Raw genomic sequence first — 24,376 nt, forward strand, 5'->3', positions numbered from 1 at the left:
AAATATCAACAAACAGAAACTTGGCAAAAACTATTGGAAACAAGCAAATCAAATAACAGGAAATTTTGGGCAGAAATTAAAAAAGTAGCAAACGGAGCAGTCCATGATCTTAATGCAAATATATTACAGGCAGATTGGATCCATCACCTCGAGCAAACCCAAAGGAATAACTGCAACATTCAAGTATTGAAATTAAATCATACTACTCACCAGCAACACAAAAGGGAAGAATCGGAACAAAACTTTGGTGAAAATTGGATCAGTCCATATCAAGTCCAAATGGTCATAAACAAATTGAGGTCAAAAGGTGCACCAGGCCCAAACGGCTTTCCAAATGGGCTCTCTAAGCAGGACCAATCGTTCTGGGCAGAATACCTTATCCCATTGTACAACAACGCCTTTCAAACGGGAAGCATACCTTTCATCATGGAGAGGGAGCATTTTGCATTTTATTTTAAAAGCAGGCATTAGATTGCACCCGGCGAACTATAGGCTGATTGCTCTTATTGATGTAGAGGCCAAAATATACGCATCAAACCTTTTGAGAGCACTGGAAGAATGGGTCAGTTCGAACAAGATCCTTCCAATCACCCATACTGGGTTCAGGCCGGGAACAAACACATCGTGCAACCTGCTCGCGTTAAATCTTCTTGTCATAAGAGCAAAGGATAAATCAACAAAACTGTACACCTGTTTTGTAGATTTAAAAGCAGCGTTCGACACCGTACCAAGGGAGATCCTATGGCAAAAGATGGCAAATTAGGGTATTCCATCCAAGTTACTACGGGCCATTATCAATCTATACACATCCACCTGGGTCAAGATAAAATTAGGGAATGGTGAAAGAACAATAGCAAAAATCCCTACCTACATTGGCCTAAAGCAGGGATGCGTATTGGCCCCCACTCTTTTTAATATTTTCACTGCAGACCTCAATAAGAGGATTTGGGAAATTCAAAGTGACCCCCAAAACCTAGCACATCATAAAATAAGTAGCATGCAGTACGCAGATGACATCGTACTTTGCAGCCAGACCCCCATGGGCCTACAACGCTCCATCACAAGGTTGCATGAATACATCAGGGAGCATGGTTTGCTATTTATTACAAAAAATCAAAGGTCATCTGTTTTTCATCACAGACTGTGCGGCAAAAATTCAAATGGCATGTAGCAGGTAACATAGAGCAATGCCTCAGATACAAGTACCTAGGAGTAGTGGTAGACTCAAGGTGGACACTAAAAGACCACTTACTGCTCAGAAAAGCCCAGGCCAACAAACTACGGTTTGCCTTAAATTTACTAAAAACAAAACTGAAGTGCCCTTTCAACTTATACTTGTTAAAAGTAATTGCAGCCAAGTTTCTCCCAACCCTCGCATACGGTTCCGATTTATTTAGAGGCCAAGACGCAAACTTCCTGAATCTACAACAATCAGAGTTATTCAAACACATCTTTCAGATTCCGAAGTTTGTATCACAAGCACAAGTAAGTTTGGAATTTGAGTTATCAAACCAGCATTCCTTAAGACTAGCTGCCATATGAAAAACGTGCTGGAAATTAAAAGCAGCACAAGAGGATTCGCTGATGGGCCTCTGTTGGATTGAAATAAAGAATCAAACAAAAGCAAAAAATTCAATGAAAACAGTCCTCGAAGAAGCATTGACAAACCTCAAAATGCAGGAGGCATGGAACACCAATTACACCTTCGCAGCTTTTAAAAAAATAGCCAACAATACGGCAAAACAAAAAGCCTGGATCGTAGATAAAGCCGCATTAGCAAAGAAAAAACACGGCTGGATGGTATTGGCTTCGTACGAGACATGTTCCCCACAACCATACTTAGTCAATCACATTACAACAACTATCCAACAACTGTTACTACGAACTCGGATGGGGACCTTCATCTCAAAAGATCAGATTCCTGCATGGAAACAAACATGGCCAACATCACTCTGCAGACTTTGTGACCAAGCGGAAGATCCTCTGATTCATTTACTGTGTATTTGCCCATCTCTGAATAACCTAAGACGTTTCTATCTATTACACGCATTTCGCACATTTCAAATTAGATCATGTCGGCCAGCAGTCATGTTAGCACTGAATAGTCAACTGTTGCACGTAGCATGCAGAGCTACCAGATTTTTGCAGAAAGTTCGCCTTTTAATACAGAAAACCGAAAAAACAGGGAACGAGATTAACAGCCCAAAACCAAAGGACTAAGGTGTAAATAATAGTTCAGAAGTAAGACAATGTCAATTTGTTTTAAAAAGAAAAAAAAATATTGTACAGATTGCCTATGTACTTTTTTTATTTATTTTTTTTAAAACCCAGTTCGAATTAGCTATATACAATAAATTTACTTACTTACTCATACACCAATGATAAAGTAATTTTCAGACAAAAAATGGAAATGCTCTTACTAATGATTCTCCTGCATTATGACAGGCTCTGTAAGCTGGTTCTGCATGCAGCAGCTAAAAACCTATTTCCAGTTCAAGGAAATTAGGTCACAGAACATCTGTTCTTAAATCACCAAAATGACCACCATTCAAAACTGGAGCATTCCTATGATCTATATGCATTATTTTCCTTAAAGCTCTTGATCTTAACACTTCCAACTAAAAGAAAGTAAAAATCTTGGCGGTCCCATAGTTCTCTACAATAAAATTCCTCTTAGCCTGAAAACTCCACATTTTAATATGAAAAGTCAAGCTGTCAAACTCATGCTATTGCTTTACGTATCCAAAGAGATCAAACAATTTCTATTCCCATCTTTGCTCAATAAAAGTCTAAATGAACACATCCTATGAAAGTACCTCACACTTGGGACCTTGTTCAAAGTTTTAACACAACAGATTTGGAAGGAATTAGGAGTTTCTGTCCGAACTGGTATATAAGAAAAGCAGTATTACCACGTGGTTTTAGCACAACCGGTTTTCCACAGGCGCACTCCTCTAGGACAAACCTGGTGCAATTTGTCCTCAGAAAATGGACCGAAATTGGAGAATTACATGTGGAAGTTGATGCGGTTTGCCAATTCCTCTATTAATTCTTCATTCCATTTAGGAACACTTTCAATGTAAACACAATTCTATAATTCGCAATTTTAAATCATTACGATATTAGTGATTTCAAGAGTAAAATTTCATAGTAGCGAAAGCACTTACAGTTATGCACTTAATCTATTCATAAATTAATTTCTCACCGACCCTAACCGCTCTCCTGGAGTGCTTAGGGTGGCACTTGGAAGATAGAATTAATCAAAGACTTGCAACTAATTACAGGCAATTGCAAGATTGATACATATACAGTAATGTGAAGATGATGCCATGACTAAAATTCTTAATAAACTGAGCAGAATGATGGTTACACTATTTTTGTCTGACATTTTATGCTTTGTTACAACAAATGCTTACACCTGTATCTTTTCAGTGAAGCATGTTTTCTGCTGTGTGAATGTTTGAGTGAGTAACTGGATAGTTGCATATATAGCAACTGAAGTGAAAGTAGGATACAGTATTTACATTTCTACATCACTCTAGGCAGATGTGTTTGTCTACATGCATCATCAGGGGTGTAGATGCGTTGAAAGGCTGGGGAGGAACATATTACCTAGAAAACTAAAATTAAAAGGGAGTTGAAGGTTGAGCAATTCATTTATGGTGACTTTGCCATATAAAATAAAATCTTGTCTGTGTAAAAAAACTTAATTTTTACCTGTTCATATAGCCTTACAGCCTGCTGCTGAGGGCTATACCAGTTTTTAAACGCCCTGAACCAGAGTTATAGGCCTGAGCCGCAGTCTCGCAACATTCCAATGTTCTAATACTAGATGAATCTTCTGAAGAGATGCGTTTCAGAGAACAATTAATTATGTTTTATACGAGTGGCAAATGTTCCATAATGGCACCAGAACATTTTTGAAGTGACACGATGTAGAGCATTGTTAAATGGTGGATGTATGCTAAATGGTTACCCTAGATGTTTAAATATAACGTTGGTGAGACAGGGGTATGTTGGTTGCGATGTGTGTATGGAGGTATGATGGTAGTTGTGTTAGTGAATAATTGTGGAAACTTAAGAATGTTCTTTAGTGAACGCTTTTTTCTAGGGAGAAATTGTTTCCTCCTCTTTATGCGAGAAGGACGTTTTTTGATGTGGTACATTAAGCCCATTAGGTAGAATAGTGCTGTCCAAAGCTGCAAGCCCTATTAAAATCCAGGGGGATCTATTTTTAGCTGATATTCCAAATTCGACCAGTTACATTTTAATTTTGTCTAATGCAATAGCTAGTGGTGCCCCAGTTCCAGAGTCTTGGAAGGGTGCAGAGCTGGTCCCAATCTATAAGAAAGGAGCTAGAGATGAACCCTCAAACCATAGGCCCATTAGCCTGATCAACGCCCTACAGAAGGTCGTCTGCAAAGTTGTGCTGCAGAGAATCAAATCATGGGCGGACGATAATGCATTCTTATCCCAGTACCAAGCTGGCTTTAGGGTAAAGACAGGGACTATTGATCAGGCACTTCGGCTTTTGCTCCTCTATTGGAAAGTGGTAACGATGGGCAAGGGCAGTCTCTACTTAGCATTCATCAATTTAAAGACTGCCTTTGATCTAGTCCCCAGTGGCAAACTATGGTTGGCGCTAAAAGATATGGGTATTCCGCCACCCATCCTCAATTTGGTAGTTTGGTTACATGAAGGGAACTATGCACAAATTAGAGGAGGGGGGTGGGGGCGCAGTGGCAACTGACCAATCACATTCCAGTAAGCAGGGGAGTTCAACAAGGATGTGTCCTGGCTCCCACTCTTTTCTCTCTCTACATGCATGGAGAGGTGAGCTTTCTGCAAAAAGAACCAGAAGACGTACCAAAGTTGGGGGGTGATAAGGTACGACCCTCTTGTTTGCAGACGACACCCTGCTGGTGCTTACTTAGCAGATTCCACTCTTTCTGGACACCAGGGGGCTGGTTATTAATACGTCTAAAGCCGAATGTATGGCCTTTAATCCCACAAGTCCTACAAAGGCAGTCCTTTGTTAGGTGGGACTCCCCTGGAAAGAGTTGGCACCTTCGGCCACCTCAGTGTACGACTCTCAGACATAATGACGTGGAAGCCTCACCTAACTAAGATGTTGTTGGGTCATAAGTAACAGAGCCACTGGGATAGGAGCATCGCTCTTCACATATAAGGCCGGTAGCCCAAGCCCTTTAGGTCCATGACAAAAAGGCTGTTAGCACAGCTCTGTATGGCTAAGAGCTGTGGGTATTTGACAAGATCCATGATCTTTGTGGATCTGAGCATACATTTTTAAGGGAAATAGTGATACTCATATTCAGCGTACTCCCCTAATGTTCAATATGGGTAGGCGTTCCATCGGAGATATAGCGAGGCTTCGCAAGTTGGTCTTTTGGGCTCTGATTAGGCGGGCCACAGAGCTCCTACCTTATGCGGAAGCTCTGTCTGAGGTTATCCAGCTAGACACAAGCAATAAGGTAAACTGGATCACCAATTCCAGGAAGCGGACGTCTGTGCTAGGGCTTCAAGCCCAGTGGGCCAAGGAGGATCCATTGAGGAAAGATGTGCTCAAACGACACAATTGGGAATGGGTGGATCAGCAAGAATCCAGTAAACCTAACTTGGGGGGACTAACTGCAGAATTCCATTTCCACAAACAGACCAGGCACCTGGAATCCTACGTAGACATAATTCAGGTCCCTCTGAACAAGATTTCGTACATCCATTTTAGGTTTGGAACACTTCCTGTCTGTGAGGTAACAGCTAATTGGCACTAGCACAAACCAACATCAAAGGATTGCCCATGCTGCAATAACACTGGAAAGTTTTGCCCATGCTATGTATGCTTGTCCGGCATACTCTAAACCAAGGTCAAAATGGCTAACGCCAATTTGCCTGCAACTGGCACACAGAACCATCGGGTTACCTTGCACATTTTAAGATCCAACTCTAGACCACTTTTTGCATGCGGAGTGGCCATATTCTTAAGCCATGCGTGGCTTATAAGACAGAAAGCCCAGATAAGAATGTCATAGTACCCTCCAGGATTCGGACCACACATAGCCGCATAAGGGCTCACTGGATGGCATTTCATGTCTTTAATCACAAGTAATGCAGATGCACATTAGTACTTATAACCTCCTTGCAATGTTGTCCTGAGGAGTGTTGGAATAATCAATAATAAGGCCCCCCTGGGTATCGGGAACTGGATCCCGCTGTATAGGCCCTAAATGTGAAAACACTGATGCTTCTTTTCTTTACAGTGTTTTAACCCCTTCGAGGCTAATGACGAGCTGGCCTCGTCATGGCGCTTACCTGCCGTGCGCGGATGACAAGGCCAGCTCGTCATGAAATAAAGGAAAACAATAAAACTCAGCGCAGGACGGGAAAACGCCTAGCAGCCAAGTGGTTAAAGTATGTTTTTATTCTATTGTTGTTTTAAAAAGGCTCTTTACCAATGACTTGTCAAATTTTACATCGCTCCTCTATAACAGTCGTGCACAAGACAAACTGTTTGCACGCTCTCAATTATAATAAGCTGTTGCATGAGTTGTTTATTTTTCTTATATCTTTTATTATTCAAACTTGTGTTTTTATAGCTTTTATGACACGAGCTGTCGAAATAAAGCTTATACAATTATAAAATTATTAAGCCCATTTGGGCATGACCCCCCCCCCAAAAAAAAAGATGAAACACATCTTAATATTGATGGTTAACTATGGATACAGAGGTTCAGAACAGAAAGTGTTATTGTAGTATATGCATCAAGAATTTGAAAAGCACTGCTCAGGGTTTGTGAAAAAGGTTGGCTGATCTTTGGTCCTGCAACAGTAGTTCAAGAAGTGGAGGAAATAGGATTTGCCTGGACAATGTGAAACATGAAAATAGGTGAAAGTGCAAAATGTATATTCGATCAAGCAGGAGCAACCTTGATAGCAGTAGTAGCCATGCACTAAATCCTCGTGGATGGCACAAGGATTATTGTCCATACGGGTACCCCCAGTTAGTTTTGTATTAGCTCCCTGTTCTTGCAATACTTGTTTCTATGAGTTCACGCTGTTCATTCTATATTGCATTTTGTATTGTGTCCTGGTCAACAGTGTATTTATGTTAGATTTTCCCAGAAAAAAGGAGGAGGTGGTTATGTTCCGGTACCTCTGGAGTCCAGCTGATCGACGTCTAGTAAACAAATACAAACCGAAGTTTAAGATGCTCAACAGCTGAGGCCAGCTCCTTTTGCTAGTCAAGCCGAGTTTCCATCTGGTCAACTGGTATGGATTCAACAATGGATTCTGTTACATCGGTTAATACACTACACTTTTACACGTGTTAAGAACTGCAGGCAAAGCTTTAAAGGAAGATGGTGGAGCGGTTTCCTGAGGGAGGGTCATCCCAAAAAACAACAAGCATTTTATTTAATTCCTTCTCCACTCGTCAGGACATATATTGTTTTAAGCATTACCTGCCATTTCACACAAAAAACAAGCAAACGTTTGGTTTGGCAGAAACACCTTATGAATGCAGTAGAAACGTTAAGCATTTATTTGAAGCAAAGTATGTGTAATTTCTTAGGTGAGGTTTTTAAAAGGTTGATATTTTATTATGGACAGTTCTCTGTCTTCTACTTAAAAGTCTCCACGAGACTACGGCGGGCTTCAGCCGCTAAACAACTAGATTTAATTAAACAGAAATAGACAAGAAATATATTCTACACCCTTAGAAAGAACAGTTACATGTATTTATAAATATATACAAATATCATGTGTTAAATTACATAGTGAGAAACCGGAAAACCAATTCATTTAATAGGAGGTTATAACACTCATCAAAGCAGTATTAGACACTAAAATGGAAGCAAGTACTCGCTCATCTTCTGCTTCGCGACAGCATTCTGCGAATACTTTGGAATACAGGATTGACTTCTGCAGAGAAAAAAAGTGCTCAATATATCTGAGGCGTTGAGAACGTTGAAGTGATCTGGACAGCATATTAATTACAAGTTCAATAAAACAGGCTTAAGTAACACTGTTTTTGGCCATCCAAACATACCAAGGGCCATGTGTCTTCTTAGAGGTTCTTACCGTCCCTTCTCCACACAATCCACCATCCCAGCCCTTGACTTCGCCCCCACAACAAAGGACAAAACAGCAGGTTTGCAACCATGGGAAATGTAAACCTCTCACTCTCCGCTTCCAGGCACTTTCCTAGGTATAATCTGGGGAAGATAGGAATGATTCTCTTAACTATACAACAGCTCTTTCTGCCCTACAGCAGGCCTCCTGGGCGGGATGCTACCGACATGCAGGGCAGTTCGAACTTGACCGTGTTAGGGCAAGAAGGGTGATGGTAGTTAGGTAGGAAAAAAGCCCAACCACACTGCAAAGAACGCACTGCAAAAAAGGACACCTCTGTGATGATCCACGTATTGACTATTGAGTCAAAACAATGCACAAGACACTGGCCATATGAAAGGACGTCTGTTTCAAAGACTGTAGGATTCACTACACGTGATCTGGTCAGCCGCCTCATACATGTACTTTAGATACGGACATCTTGCCCACAGGGGACACAATCTCTCTGGGGGTTGTAAAAACCAAGAGTACATTGACAATGTTTGCTCCAAGCAGACAGTATTGTCAATAAACGTTATGAATGAGTTACAGCAGTTACACAAACCCCCCAGGATGTGGCTTGACTGATCATCTTGAAAAATGGATACTAGTGGAGGGTGAGACCGTACATTTTAAGTACCATCTTTAACTCTGCCATCAATCTTCAAGAGATCAGAATCTCAGCAACCAGTCATCTGACTATTACTTCTTTCAACGTTAGAAGAATAGGAGACCAGGATTCAGACCCATGACCACCATAACAGACATTCATTCATTAAGTCATCGGCTGGTAAGCAAAATAAATTGCGTTGATGAAGACACGGAATCAAGTAATAAAGAATATCTTAAGGTGATAAATTATGCAGTCTTTTAGTTCGGATACTAATAAAATCAGTTGCAGGGCGCCTAAGCAGCGTGGAGGGGCTTCTTTGAAGCTACCCAACAAATATGTTCATGTTAATGAGACAGGAGGCAAATTTTAAATTTAAGAATGCTATAAAATGTTGAATGGTCCCCTTGAATCACTGTTCAACAAACAGGGTAATAACTGTGTTTGCACTCCGTTTGATGGTTAGCTGTGGTGAGCCAAAAGCCAACGCTGAAACTCCCGGTTGGAGTCATTCGTATCACATGTTTTGAGGTCAGTTCCATATGGAACGTCCTTCCAGGAACCAGAGCATATTGCGTCACAAACACAATATGGGAACACAAAGAAACTTTAGATTTCAATTCAAAAAGTCTAAATATAGCTGGACCATCAGTTAACTACCTCTATATTGCACATCATCCCATAGGTAAAGGCCTACTTCCATCCATATAGATTTTGAAGGAGACTATCAAGGCTTTGCAAGTGTTAGGACATACGGTGAATATGCTAAAGTAATTGTGTCATGGAGGATGGGGCGGTCTCATTGGATGTTAAGAGGTTCCTCCCCCACCCCCCGACAGCCAAAAACCTACAGAAACATACTGGGCCCGAGGCCTACATTCAGTGCTTAAGGTCTGTACAGAACAGAACTGTTACTAACATTTCTGCTTTTAATTTTAATTGAACACTGCATCGTGATTGGTCCTGCTAACAACCAGCATAACAGAGAGATTATAAGTACTCTTGTTAGTATCGGTCGGCGAAATGCTAAGGTGAACATCATCTTGACACCAACTCTAAATACCTTCTATAAAGCATGTGGTTCCATTGAAGTTAATCTAAAAAAATATTGGGAAGACTTTACAGCTATCGACTACAGCCTCTCGAAATGTATCAGGAAAAAGAACTCTAAACTAACTAAATCCACTCACCCATCAACCTCATCTTTTTGGTCATGTTAGCAGTTATGGTCCCCATACACATTAAGACTTTGAACAAAAAGCGAAGGAAATTGGGGGATGCAAAGGGTTTGAGGAAAAAAAAAAAGGGTAAGTAGCCTATCGAGTTTTGGGGTGCATTATCTGATCCTACAAGAGAAGGTAAGCAATAGTGGTGTTGTCCCAAAAAAACCTAGAACCAAAAAAAAAAAACAAGTGCGGTCTGCATATTATTGTTAATAGCATAATTGGCTATAAATGTCACAGGGAAGGTGCAACAAATTAGAATAGATGAGGAAAAAGCAAGTCATAGGACAAATAACATTCTTGAATGTGATCTCGACCAGATCTGCTAAAATCCAATCTGGTCAAATTAATAAAACAGGGTTCATGTACGGATTATGGTGAAACAAAACGGACCCACCCTACTGAAGTCTAGTGTTCATAACACAACCATGTGTAAACGTCTTCCAACTGGAATCCACTGTGCCGTGCATCCATTTTCCATTGTTAGCTCAAAATAGTTTCTCTCCACTCTTAACAATCAATCAGGTAGAAAATAAAACAATCATTTGGAATTTTGTTATTGAATTGTCACCACCCACTCCGATTTCGTGGTCATGATTACACCTGCTCTCTCCCGCCCACGTCCCTGCTCTAGTTTGCTTTTCTTTGCATTCATTGGTTATTGTGAGGATGCCTTGGCTGCCATTGTTGACACACAGTGCTGTTGAAAGCTTGGCGAGACTGCAGAGTTGCATCCCAGTCTCTGGTGGTGAGGCAGCTTCACTGAGCCATTGGTCTCACTTTCCACAATCCAGGCCTCCTTGCAGACCATGCTGCCGCAGCCCCCAGGGGCAGGGCATGTCCGATCCCCAACCACGCTAGCATTACCACTCGTCTGCTCCACCAGCAGCTTGCCACAGTTCACCTCTGCTACTTGGCCCTGAAGAACTGTGGTGATGTGGTTCAGAAGATCCGTGAAGAACTCTGGAACTCCTTCGTAACCTAGAAGAACAATACAAATCATTAGCATGGTGTGCTCAATAGAGAAGTGCTAAAATATCAACTTAGCGAATTGTGACAAACAACTGCACAAACTATATTTTTGTCCACTAGATTTGCAACAAATGATTTTGCGAAACCTACTTCGGCTCTTAAGTTGCAGTATTCTTTCATCAGAAACAACAATAAATACTAAGAAACGTTTTTAACAATCCCAACTAGAACTACAACAATGTCAATTTATTTAATACATCATAAAACCATTGTTAACAATTCTGTCTTTCTTCACGTTCCTAATAACTTGAAAGAAATTAGGGTTTTAAACTTCTAAAATACGTTTTATACTTTTAAATGCACAAATATTTTGTATTTTCTTTCCCTAAAAATGACACATCTTCTACAAATTGCACAGTGCCCAATGAACATCATTTTAATATAAATTGCATTAAATAAAACATGCTATTATAGAATGTTCACTTCTTCGCTTTCCTCCCTCTGTCGTATCATTGCCTAGGCATTTCCATAACAGCTGCCTGTTCAAAGTGTAGATTTAGTTCTCGAGTTTTTATGTAAGGCAGTCTTACAGGGTACCATAGCGCTTCATATATTGGAAGAAAACATATTCATCAGATTGGTAATGTAAACACAGTAAGAGAGATACAAGCAGGTGGTGAGAAACCTTGGAGTTTGCCGTGCAAATCAAACTTGTCAAACTGGATATTGACACATAGTTTTCTCCAATTCTTACTATTAGAAGGGAGTTATTAAGTGACTTTAAGGGTGTTCTAGAACAACAAGAAGAAGGCCAAGTAAATCTTTGTTGCATGGAAGACCATATCTTTGAGTTACAGCCTGAAAAAACGAGCTTCATTATGGAGTTTTTCTTCCCCGGTCAGTTTTGAAGCCAGGCATTTCGGAATGTAATCAGGTTTACGGCCTAGTAAGGGATACAGTCAGTCTTGTCTTGAATGTGCTTAGTGCCTCTAGAGGTTCAATGATAACTGCAATGGATAATCTGACAGAACATTCCTGTTCTGGAAATAAGGCAGGAAGCAGAATAGAGGACTGCCTTTGGTGGTGCAAGACAGAACTTAGGGAAGCCAGTACGTAAAACCTTTGTCTTTTCAGTCCTAAATATTACCTTAACTTGGACTAAGTTTTTCAAATGGGATACAAGGAGAAAATGTCTAACGTCATGGATTGTATTTCTATTATTTAGGTGGTCTTGCCGTTTTCATGTGTATCTGGGTATCGGCATACTGGCGAAAGGAGAAACCATGTTTCTGTAGGAGTTTACAAAGTTGTTCTATGTAAGGGTAAACTGTCAGGGAGCCAGTATCTTGAGATGTATAGTGTGTCTTCAGATGGGTGCTTCCTTCAATTAACTGTAGTAGTTTGCATATTTTGTGCCTGTGCATTTACTTATGGTTCTTAAAAAAGTATGGTCCAACTGGTACGTAATTGACACAAGATGCAACAATTAATTTGCAATGTAGGCGAACGAAGAACAAGGATAACAGAATGAATTAATGAATCACACTCAATGCTGAATTATACAAAGTATATTATTTATGTATCAAAGACTCATTTATAATCCATATGGCGGAATAAAACATCACATTTATTACATAACGGTTGCTCCACAGAGAGTGAGAGCTAAGGTGTTTGAGTTTTAGTTATTCTTAATACAGCTGCAATTAAGCAGCTCTTTGTAGACTATTGCTAGCCCGTCATCCTGTGTTTGAAGATTGGTGTTTACATAGTAAATTTTATCTTTTAGTAGCAATGTGCCCATTAGGGGTTCAGATGGAGGCTTAAAGTAAGTTTCAGTGGGATTAAAGAGGTTAAGGTGTCTGCTTTGTAACAAAGGGGATAGAGAAGATGTCCTTTAACATCTACAATTTATTAGGGCACAGTTTACCTCTGTAGTTATTGATGGATTGTGAAGATAATCAATACCTCGACGTCTCAGGACAATCAATATTATTGACTGTCACGAGGTTCCCATGAAATAGTGATCTTAGGTCGACCTTGTGGTGTTTTATCTTTGGGTTAATTTGTAGGTGCAACTCACATGGAGGTCCCAGGTTCTGGGATTCATTTGAGAGGCAGTGAGATATCATTGGGTTAACATGGAAGCTGTGTGCTATCAGTGAAAAACATATTGGTGGTTTTCTTTTGGTGAAATAGGTAAATAATAATCAGTTGAAGGGCTCAGATGGACAATCTGTGTCTGAGGAATAGTTGTACACTTCATTCATTTGTGGTGCAGTCCAGTGTTTTGTCTGGTAAATTTTAATGAGAAATTGGCTGGGATAGCCATTTCAATATCTGAATTTTTAGCAGTTCACCTAAACCTTCAAACGAGGTGTATTTGGTTTTCATCAGCTGCAGAGAATGGTCTACCTGGCTACTGTTTTAGTATACAAGATTAAACAGTTTCTCGATCTGTTCTGGATTAACCAGTACCCATCATCATTAGTTCTAAAGTAGGTGTGAACGCTTTAATGATCACATTTATCAAATAAAATTCACACAACAGACCTTTACAGGAGAAAGGGGTCCTAAGCCTTCATGTAATTAAAAAAAGCAATGTACAAGTATGTGGGATTTCTACAGCCGGACACTCAGGACATATTGTTTGGAGTCAAGGGCAACACGTTTTCATGTGCATTTTGTCCTTGGGACAAGAAGGCCCAACCCCTCCAGCACAAACCCTTTGGCTGCCAATTTGTAGTACAACATAATGGATCAGGGAATGGCACGGACTGCAGTTAAGGTAATGTTTTTGCACATATGTTAATGCTGTTGAAACTTGCATTTATAATAATTATTTGAAAGTCTTTATTATTAGGGTGAGCTCTCTAAGCAAATATTGAAAGCTCCGACTGCAATACTGACAGTAGTTCGGGTATAAAAATGTGTACACACGTTTTCAAAGTTTAGCAATATAAGGCTCTCTATAATGCTCCCAGAATGCTATCTGATTTGATGCAAATATTTGCAGAAGCTTGAATGTAAGATTGATGATTCTTTGCTGTCAAAATAAAATGTTCACAAAAAAATGTAAGCAGGAAAAAACATTTTGATAAACTACTGTAAAATTTCAGGTACCATTTCTTTGCAGCATCATTTAGTAACATGTGTAGAAGCATGCTAGTATTTTCCAAAAATATTCATAATGGAAAATGTGTAACAAGTTTCAATATGATTATGGGAAACAAAAACAAACAAGCACTGGCAAAGCCAGTGGGTCTGAAATTAGTGGTCAGCTCTTTAGATTTGCCACTGTGTGACTTGTTTTGGCATGGGTTTTTATAAAACCTTATTGGTGTGGTAGCTACTGGACCCTCACCATTATAACAAACGTTGGTCTCAAAAAGCACACACTGCCACTGTAGTTACTGGCACTGAACAAAACTACTTCCATGCCGTTACTTTGATGCGGACGAGGAAACTTTTCTAAGTTCACAATTTTTGAACCAACACCGGACTGTGGGAGAAGGAACCGATACTGCTTCCCTCACCAGAATTTTAAGCAACGGAGCGTGATACGTCGCCATTAGGGGATCCCACACAACTCTATTGTGAGGTTCGGTTTAAGGTCCACAAACAAGTCAGGGTGTAAATAAAACCCCTTTATTCAGAACTACTGAACCAACAAGACAATTAGGAATTCTAACCATCAAGAGAAATAACTCTTTTCACGACTCTGGAGGATCTGGGCATGCGCTACCGGTGTAAACATTACTCGCCCTGAAGAAACTCCTTGGTAGGGAGTGAAACGCGTTGGCTGATTTTGTTGCAATTTGCACGGTGACTGCTTTTAAAAGAATGAATAATACTAAATAAAGAACTTTCTTATACACTCAAAATTGACAGTTTTTCTTGGACTTCTTTCCTGTGCGCCCCCATAGAAAGCCAAATAAAGTGCTCACCACAATTGTACCTGGGCACCAGCTTCTCCAGAACTCAGAAGGAAAGCTTCCTGGCAATGAGGATGGGGATTTTACCAGCCAAAACCCACATGCCCCCTTTGAAACGCTCATTTCCAACGCTCCTGTGCAGATTATGTGGAGAAACCAAAGAAGACGTGTTGCACCTGCTGTGCACCTGTAAGTCTCCAGACCGGGAGAGGAGAAAGTTGTTAAAGCCACATTTTAATGAAATGCAGATCCGGACCTGCCGATAGGCAAATAATTGTTAGATATAGCAGCAGTTATGTATTTGGCATTCCACCTAACTGGCCACTTATAAGAGCACACTGAATGATTAGTCATGAAAGGTGTATTAGTTTTCAGTCTCAGACAATATAGTGTCAGGTTTCCAGCCCAGGCAATGGGACTGTGCCCTAAGGAAATAGAAATGGTACTAAACCAGTGAGCAATTCTGAAAATAAGTGACCACAAAAGCTTATTTAGAAGCTGCAATCTTTAAAGAAAAGAAGTATCTACCTAAATACATAAGTCATAATCAAGGTTTGTCAATCTTTTGCAACTATACAAATGGCAGTGTATTACCTTCAGGCTACTTCAGAGTGATGAAGCAAAGGTTACAAATGTCTTATGTTACACACATTTGTACAGAATATTTCCACAATCTGCATAGTCTAGACTACATTTTCAGAGTGAGGGCGTCCTTTACGGTTCCAAGTGCTTTAAGTCAGTTGTAAGCCTCAGTAGTAAGACACTTTAGCAATCCAATAAGCCATTTGCCACTCCTGCATCAAGATGGTGGTAATGCCCTATTTCATGGCCTCCCAGACTCAATACGGGAATAACTTAGGGGCATCTTACATGCCTCAGAAAATCTTGCCCAGGGCCTGAAGAAATATTATCACATCACCCACATCCTGATGGAACTTCATAGGCAGCCTATTCTAACTTAAAAATCAGATGCATTTTTTACTAGGCCATCACGTCCAGCACTCCTGTTCTTGCAGTCAAGCTCACCATCTCTGGTGGATCTTCGCACACTCATAGCCAGGACACAATTAGACTGCAGACAAAAAAACTGCAATCTTCTCTGCATTCAGCTTCAAAGAGTTGTCTCTCATTCAGCTGCTAATGCTAGACATGCACTGGTTGAACTTCTCCGCTACTGAGCTCAGGTTGTTAGAGAGGGAGAAGATCATTTGAGTATCGTGAGCATAAGACAGTGCTTGAAACCGAAATTAGTGCACCAATTCAGCCAAAGGAGCCACTTACAGATTGAATAGAGTGGGGTTCAAGGACGAACCAGGGAGCACTCCACATGGAAGGCTAAACACCTCTGCCTCAAAGCCACCACAGTGGACAGTATGTACCCTTTTGATCAAAAAACAGGGATGAAGCTGCAAGGTAGTCCTGCTTACCCCTGCTTGCTGCAGACGTTGCACTATCCGTACAGGCGAACATGGAACGAATGCTGCAAGCAGTATCAAGATAAACACTCAGTCCTGATCGAACAGGCAGCGAATACTATCAACCTCCACAATGAGGGTCTCTTTGTGCTATGACAAGCTGAAACCCATTCAGAGAAGGGACAAGAACACCGCAGCAGAGATGCGGCAGAAATATTTAATGTTGTCTGGTTCCACGTTCGGTTTCTTGAGAAGCGGGGTGACAACTGCTTCCTTCCTGGCAGTAGTAAACACCACAGATAGCAGTATTAAACACCTTCTGCAGAAATTTTGCAATAGGATCCAAAGCGAATTGTAAGGTTTTGGGGGTACATGGGTCTCTAGCAGAGCCAGTTTTAACCCCTTCGCTGCGTTAGTCAGCCAACGGCCGTCGTGAGCACTACTTCTGTAGTGCTGCGCACGACCATTGGCAGACGCGGACCCGCCCCCTTGGCTAAGCATCCGCACCGCAGCGGAATTGCTGCAGCGGTTAAGAGGTTAAGACTCAGCAAAAAACTCACACATATAACCCTACTCCACATTTGCAGGACATATCAAACATTCTGTACACTTCCCGACGGTAAGCTAGTACAGTTGTAAATCCAAACAAACAGCAAGAAAGTTCAAGATAATGACAATGGTGTGGGTTGAATGAATTTTGAGTTAAGGTTAATAATCTAAAAAAGCTACAGGTGGTACAAAATTGCGCAGCACGTACCATACTCCAAATCCCACGGTCACAGTCCGTCAGACAGGGACTGAAAAGCCTACACTGGTTACCGGTGAGACAGAGAGTGGCTTTTAAGGCTCTGTGTATAACACATCGAGCTTTTTGGAAGACTGGATCAGCAATCAACATCAGCCTTGTTACCCCTTACCACCCTAACAGGAACCTCCGATCTTCCGGTGCTTTTCTGGCAGTGGTACCCAGAGTAAGGAGAGCTAGGTCGGGGGGCAGGATGTTCTCACTGAACGCCGCCAAGCTGTGGAATGCACTCCCTTTTGATCTTCGATCCACACCCGACCTACTCCCGTTTCGCAGGAAACTGAAAACCATACTATTTAGGAAGCCCTTTTAGTTCCTCCTGTGTTCCGTCTCGTCTCTGTCTAAACTCAGCGCTTGGACGCCCCTGGGCAGCAACCGCGCTTAATAAATCGATAAATAAATAAATGTGCATAGTTACAATGGTGTAGTTAAATGAATCTGCTGCTTCCTTGTTAAGTATAGTTCATTATTTTGAAGCGCTATAGAGCTTGGCCTTGTTAAGTGTGTGCTTTGTAAACGGCGTGCCTTAAAACATATTGCCTTGCCTAGATTGACAGCAAAATGGCATCAGAGGTAAGTGAGAGGTGCCCTCAGTCTTAACATTTATGGAACTTTTAAAGGCTTCCACTAGCAGTTTTATGCTAAAGTACTTTATTCCTTACAATAAATATGTGTATAGCGCTCAACTGTCTTTTGGCTAGGTTTCGCCATACAAATGCGGCAAACCAATATATAAAAATAATCATACAAACTTGAACATTTATCTTATGCTTCTATAGTGGATAAGGGAGGAAAACTCTCCAATATGTCACAAGGATAAGACGTTCTCCAGAGGGAAACAAATTGCCTGTGCGGAGGGAAAAAAGGGTCTTTTGTACCATTATTCCACTAACAAAAAGTGGCTGAAAATTGCACACAACGTTTTTACGAATTGAATAGTATTCTGCGAACCGACCTATGCACTTATAGGTTGGTTCACAAAAATATTGATTAATAGATGATCACAGAAAGATTTGCCTAGTTAATATTCATTATTGTTTCCTTAAGCACATCACAAATTGTAGGCTCCCCCCCCCCGTGCTTGATTGCAATCACAGGGATGGTGGCCTGAAAGGACATCCGTCCACAATCTATATGATTGCATTCGGGGATCAATAACTTATCAATGGTTTTAGACCGTTATGCAGTCGTAAACCATTAATCAGTTCCTTTCCAAATTGGAAATAGGAGGGGAACTCCACCCTCGTATGCAAGATGCAGAAAGGGTCAATAAAGACCTTTTATTAATCAGAAGGAGAAGGTTACTCACCCAGTAAGCACCTGCTCGTAGCATAAGTACACGTTCGAACCCGATGGCGGAGACAAATAATTTAACAATGGAGTCAATGCCCATGCTCACTGCCAACTAAGGGAATAGTCATACCATACCTCATGACTTCAAACACTTCTTTGAAGAAAAACAGTTTGCAAATGTCTGAGCCCAACACCAGATAGCAGGAGTTTGCACAGCATGTGTATCTGCAGCCACATATGCACAAACATTATTTTCCAACTTGTAAAATGGCTTTTGTACATAAGGAAAAGCCCTTTTGCGGTTGAAACCCCTGCAATTTTACAATTTGCAGGGTTTGTGATTGCAAAAGAGCTTTGCACAGGAGGCTCAAAATGTCTTCTGCTCTCTTGCACAAATCAACCACACCTTGATCATGCATATTTTTCATACTAAAAGAAAAAACTTCTGCTGCTGTCATGTTTGAACAATAGAAAATAAATCTGTGTAGGAGTGAAGTCACACATCCAGAACGAGAGCTCAAAAAAATCAAACAGGATCTTCCCACAATGAGGACCAGGTGCAATATACCAAGTCAAAGGTCAGAAAGGAGTTCTGTACTGGTATTCAGGTGGGAGAAGTGTTTTACATTCTGTCTCTAACAGTAGAAGTACATGCCAAGGACTCTGAAGAAAGAAATGGGTACAAAAGTCCACCATAAAGTCAAGCTGATTCCAACCATTTTAATGAAGGCACTGAGGAGATTTTCGAAAATATCCATGCACTTGTATGTAGATGTCATTGGCTGAATGGAGGCAAATGTGAACTGAAGAACTGATTTAACTCCGCTACTGTACCTGGGAATGCATTGATGTCGATGACCGCATGCTGGCCAGTCTGGTTATTGATGATGACGTCAATGCCAAAGAGGGAAACACCCAGTGCCTGCCGCAACGCCTTGGAGATCCCACGAATTACATCATCGCATGGCCGCTCAAAGACACCTTCCACTTTATCAAGCTAGGAAATAAAGTATTCAAAGTCATCTATTGGTTCCCAGTCACACCCTCTTGCACAGAGACTTACATATACAAGGGATTTAAAGCATTGCACCCACTGAGGGAATTTCAGGCTGAATGGTGGGATGTTTACATTCCTGAAATGGACCTCATTGTAGGCATAACAGCAAAAGTAGGCATTCGCCCAAATACTTGCATTGCTGACATTAAGACCCAATGACGCTATGAACAAACACTTTGCTAACTGTACATTTTAATTCTTTTCTGGAAGTACTTTTTATAAACTTTCAAACTTTTGCATCATTTCCTTGAACAAACACAATAGTAAAGTATTTCTTTCTATACAAACGTTTAAAAAAATCATACAAGTGGGGCTTTGGGTCACCCCGCTTCATTTACTGGTCTATTTTATTGCCATTCACATTTGCTTTTGCATATCACAGCAAAAGTGTGGGGAAACGGGTCAACCCATTTGCGACATTGGCTCTTTTGTAATCTGAGTGATACATTTTTGCCTGAGCATGCCTAGTTCACATTCCTTAGGAAGAGAACTTCTATTAAGAGATGGTAGGACTATACCATAGTTGTTCATTGCTATTTTGTATCAATTTTGGTCATCTTTACGTTGTTAAATTATGCGGGTAAAATGCAGCAATTCAAAGAAAATAGTGTCCTTTCTTTGTGACAATAAGTGCCATATTTTCCTGTGATGTACATTAAACCTAAAAAGGCAGTTTGTACCCGCGTCCGGAGGAGCTGATCAGGAGAACACTCCTACATCGCAACCAAATTCTGGAATGACCTTCCACACATCAGGACCTCCCCATCCCTACTCGAGTTCCGCAAGAAACTGAAAGCCTGGCTATTCAACTTTGAGTCTGAACACCCTACTCATCTACTTCAGCACCTGAACACTGCTTGGGTGATAAGCGCGCTAAACAAATTCTCATAACATGTGGTGCAAGGCAGTTTCAATGGACAGTTTGTGGCATGCTAGATGGAAAGAAGTAAAGGTGTGCAAGGAGAACGAGGTGGTGCAGGCTATGAAAGCTATCAAGAGAAGGCGTGGTGTCCACTGCTGTATCGGGACACAGTGGCTTGCCAGGACGCTGTGGCATTCATGGAGCTTATTAATTTTGAAGACATGGTGGGGGTTATAGAGAATATGCTAAGTTCTAGGAAGCGGCGATTGTTCAGGGTATTATGAAGCAGAGAGGAAAACAGTGAAGAGGTGACAGGAGGTGCTGTGGGAATGGATATTGGTGATACAATAAGATAGCGAAAGGGGTGTTTATGGGGTGGCGAGTCAGCAAATGCATAGGTTTGGGTTTGGGGGGGCTGCACTGAAGGCAGGTGGTGCTGTGTGAGGTGCCAGGATGAGGTGGTGGTAAAGCAATTTTGTGAGCTGCCAGGAGGTTGGCTGTGTATGGGTATGCTGGGAGAAAGCGGGAGCCAGCTGCTTTAGTGTGCCAGGAAATAGTAGGATTGTGCGAGTTGCCAGCAGAAGGTGGGAAGTCAGGAGGATGAAGTTACCGGGGTCTGTGAGCTACGAGAAGGCGATCATGTAAGGTGCCAGGAGTAGGTAGTGTGAGTTAACGGGGAGGGTGGTTGGGATGTTGCAGAATGCCAGGGGATGGTGGGCAGTGATATGGAATGCTTGTGGTATGCCAGGAGGCGGGGTGCCCAGTTGTACTACGAGGAGGCAGAGTGCTTCAGCGGTTTGAGTATACCCATGGAGGCCACACACCCTTCCTTGGCTGCAGCCTTCAAAGGCGCTATACTGTTACCCCTCACCTGGCAAGTGGTGGGGGAGGGGCAGACACCCAAATCCGGTGCTGATGGCAGTACCCTGTTCCCTTCCAGGTGCGGTCGGGGTGGTGCTGTGTCTGTGAGCTGTGCTTTCTCCGTGTGCACAAATATGCCTCCCAGGCAGCTGCACTCTGCTGCTCCTTTTTATTTGCAGATTGAACTAAATCACACATTTACTATCTTTCAGGCAGCATACACCCTGCAGAGACGCTCGCCCCTTCACCTTCACTGTTCCTGCAACTCTTGAGGCCATGTCCCGGATCCGCCCCTAGAACACCCGAGGCCAGGCTTCCTATCACCCACATAGTCCTGCCCGGCAAGCAGCTTTACTTGGGTTCCTCATGCTCGTTAAGCCCCCCCAGGTCTTGTTTGCGATACTAACAAACATTGAAAATACAATAGGTCTCGCCTTTTATTAAGTTAAAGCCATTTGCTTTGCTATACAATACCATTAGCAAAGCAAATGGCTTTAACTTAATCAAAGGCGAGACCTGTTGCATTTTCAATGCTTGTTTTAATTTGAGACTGATGCACTATCCGACCATGGTAATCTTTACTTTACGTAAGCTGTATGTTCTATGCTCTTAACCTTATACTGATGTAACAACATGTTATTCATAATGTTACTCATGTGCCCAAGTGGTCTATTTGTTTCTTCATGAAAACCAATAAACATATTTTGAAAATAATAGAACTGTTATGTTACAAATTGTTCAGTGGGAGAGAAATGATTACAGTTTTATTACATTTTGTGTTACACAGTGACACATGATAATTTAACCCTTAGGATTAAATGGGGGAAATTGTAAATAAAAGTATGTATGGTGGGTGTTAGACCTGTCTGACTTTTTGCGTAGTCCCTCCAAATTATTTTGTCCCCTTTTTGCCCCTCATGCCTTTATTTATTTTTTGTGTCCACTGGATTTTTTAAGGTGTTGGTCTAGGGGATAGGTGCTCTTTCACCCTCATAGTTTTTTACCTCAGGCCTAGAGGCCTTTCCTGACAGGAATTTCCTTGGAGTCACAAAATGGTGGCTACCAACTGTCCCAACTGTTATTCCTAGAACCTGTCCCATAGGATAGAGTAGGGCATTCCAGAACCTTCTGGTCCCTTCTGGACCTCTGAGGGTCAGCCTACAAAAGGCGGAATGCTGGTCAGCCATTTTGTCTTGCCAGTGAGGAACAGCTAGAGTGAAGGCTGAGGTCTGGTAGGGGTAGGGTCCTTAAGGGTGGACTGCTCTACAAGGGTTGCCCTCTGTCTGGGTTCACCACCCCCCCCCCCATTCCTGTTGTCCTAGCAGAGTTAGTTCTGTCCTGCTGACCCTGGTCAGAGAGGTGCTCAAGTTAGGTGAAGGGGTTAATCCCAGTGGTCTGTGGAGCTGAGGAGGCCCCTGCAGTGGGAACCAAACTAGGAGATCGCCTGTGCACCTATACCTGTCCAGTAAGGAGGGCTAGTGGAATATTGCTGAAGAGGAGTTCTGGGGCTCCAACGTGAAGCACCCCCCCCCCCTTTTACCCCCCTCTCTATGGTGAGAAGTAAGCTCCTGCTCTGTATGACCCTGTGACTCTCTTACCAGTGCCTGGACTTGCAGCGTGTGACAAACCACTCGACTTGCGAGGAAGAGGAGTGAGGAGTTAGGGTATATTGAGCCTGAGTGGTTTCTCTCTGTTTCCACTGTGAGCGGGACCCCTGGGGCGCCGATCGCGCTCCGTGTCAGCGCCACTGAAGGTCCGAGAGAAGGGGGCAAGTTATTCGATATCCAGCGCCACTGCGCACATTCCTGACTGAGCTGGTTTGTCACCACAGGAGGGGCCTAGGACCGAGCAGGCCCGTTGCGGAGTCACTAATCTGTTCCAGGTCGACGGAGCAGTCTCGGTGATCGAGACACTAATTCCCCGCGCATGCCCGGTGGAGCTGACTGGATCTGAGAGGCGGAGTCGACCGGAACCGAGGACGAGGTTCGGAGCGACTCCTGTCAGCGGAGGCGAGCCCCTGTCTGCACCAGCCCGGAGATCGAGTGGCTGGGTAGGCGGAAGGCACACAGTTGTTCCTCGGAAGAGGGGAAGTGTCATTACCGCTCCTCCCCGCGCCAGCACTGAGATTGAGCAGCTGGCTGGGCGGGAAGTAGCGGATTCAACCGCTGCCGATTATTACTTCGGTGGAGCCCTCCTGACAGCTCAGCCCCACTGAGACTTCGGCCTTAAAAGTCTCTACCGGAAAGTAAGGAGTGTGTGGGAAGAGGGGAAGGCTAATCACCCCAAGGGACTGAGTAGTGGCACTTCAAAGGAAGTCTTCCTGTGTGGGGAAAAGTTAATCTTTGTGCAGAAGCACGTGATCCAGTACTACTGTTAGTTTCTCCCCTGACTGGGAGCTAGTAACTGATTATTGACCCATTGAAGTAAACCTCGTCAAGTTCAGATCCAGGAAAGAACAGCCACTGAACCAAAATCTGGGGGGGTAGAGCTAACCATAAAAGAAGGGCTGAATTTAATTCTTGACTAGGGAAATGTAAGGTCCCTGTAGGGGTTACAAGTGCATCTGTAAATTGAATGTAACCACTGCCATTCTTCACTGGTTGTGTACCTTCCCTTGGTGGTTAGAGGTGCTGAGAGGGTCAAAATATAAAACTCTTCACAGAAGTCAAGTCTAACCAATTTTGGAGTCTAATGTAATGTACTGTTGATGCTGATTAATGATATAAGTTAGCACTTCTAAAAGTATTATTATTATTTTCATGACAAACTGTATGTACTAAGCTGTGATTTCTAAAGACAAGAGAGCAAAGATTATTTTTATAAACAAGCTAGTATTTTTCCAAACATTGGTGTAGCGTCCTTTTTGAGTGAAATTGCGTTGATTTACTGCTGGGTGGTTTGCAACCTTTACACATGTGCCTCTATTGAATTTGTCTTACCTTAGGCCAGGCTACCCTAGGTGACCTGACATATTTAGGTTCCAACAGTGGGCAACCTTAAAGTATGTGTTGAGAGTTATCTGTGTATCTGTCTGTGGCTGCGGAGCCGCCGCTCTTTCCTTCATGAACGCCTGTGTGAACATAAGCACACTAAGACTGGCCACCCATGAGTCTCTCAGCTGGGCGAGAGGGGAGGAGGTGTGTGGTAGAGCTGTTCGACTCACATATGCATAAGGCAGTATGAGTCCGGATATGGTTCAAAATGACTCCTAGGATTGTG

At 42.2% G+C, this 24,376-nt stretch overlaps 1 protein-coding gene across 2 annotated transcripts in view; it reads right to left on the reverse strand.

The window, feature by feature from the left end:
* Positions 1-7,589: 7,589 nt before the first annotated feature.
* ITPK1 (inositol-tetrakisphosphate 1-kinase) overlaps positions 7,590-24,376 on the reverse strand; it is a 514,297-nt gene continuing 497,510 nt past the window's right edge. For both annotated transcript variants that reach the window (XM_086937700.1, XM_086937701.1), the window contains exons 10-11: positions 19,212-19,374; positions 7,590-10,941 (exon numbers count right to left, since the gene is read on the reverse strand). In XM_086937700.1, coding sequence (XP_086793826.1) covers positions 10,619-10,941; positions 19,212-19,374 — 486 coding nt within the window. In that variant the 3' untranslated portion in view covers positions 7,590-10,618. The remainder of the gene's footprint in view (positions 10,942-19,211; positions 19,375-24,376) is intronic.

The sequence above is a fragment of the Lissotriton vulgaris genome, chromosome 9, assembly GCF_964263255.1.
Source record: "Lissotriton vulgaris chromosome 9, aLisVul1.2, whole genome shotgun sequence".
NCBI classification, from domain to species: Eukaryota; Metazoa; Chordata; class Amphibia; order Caudata; family Salamandridae; genus Lissotriton; species Lissotriton vulgaris.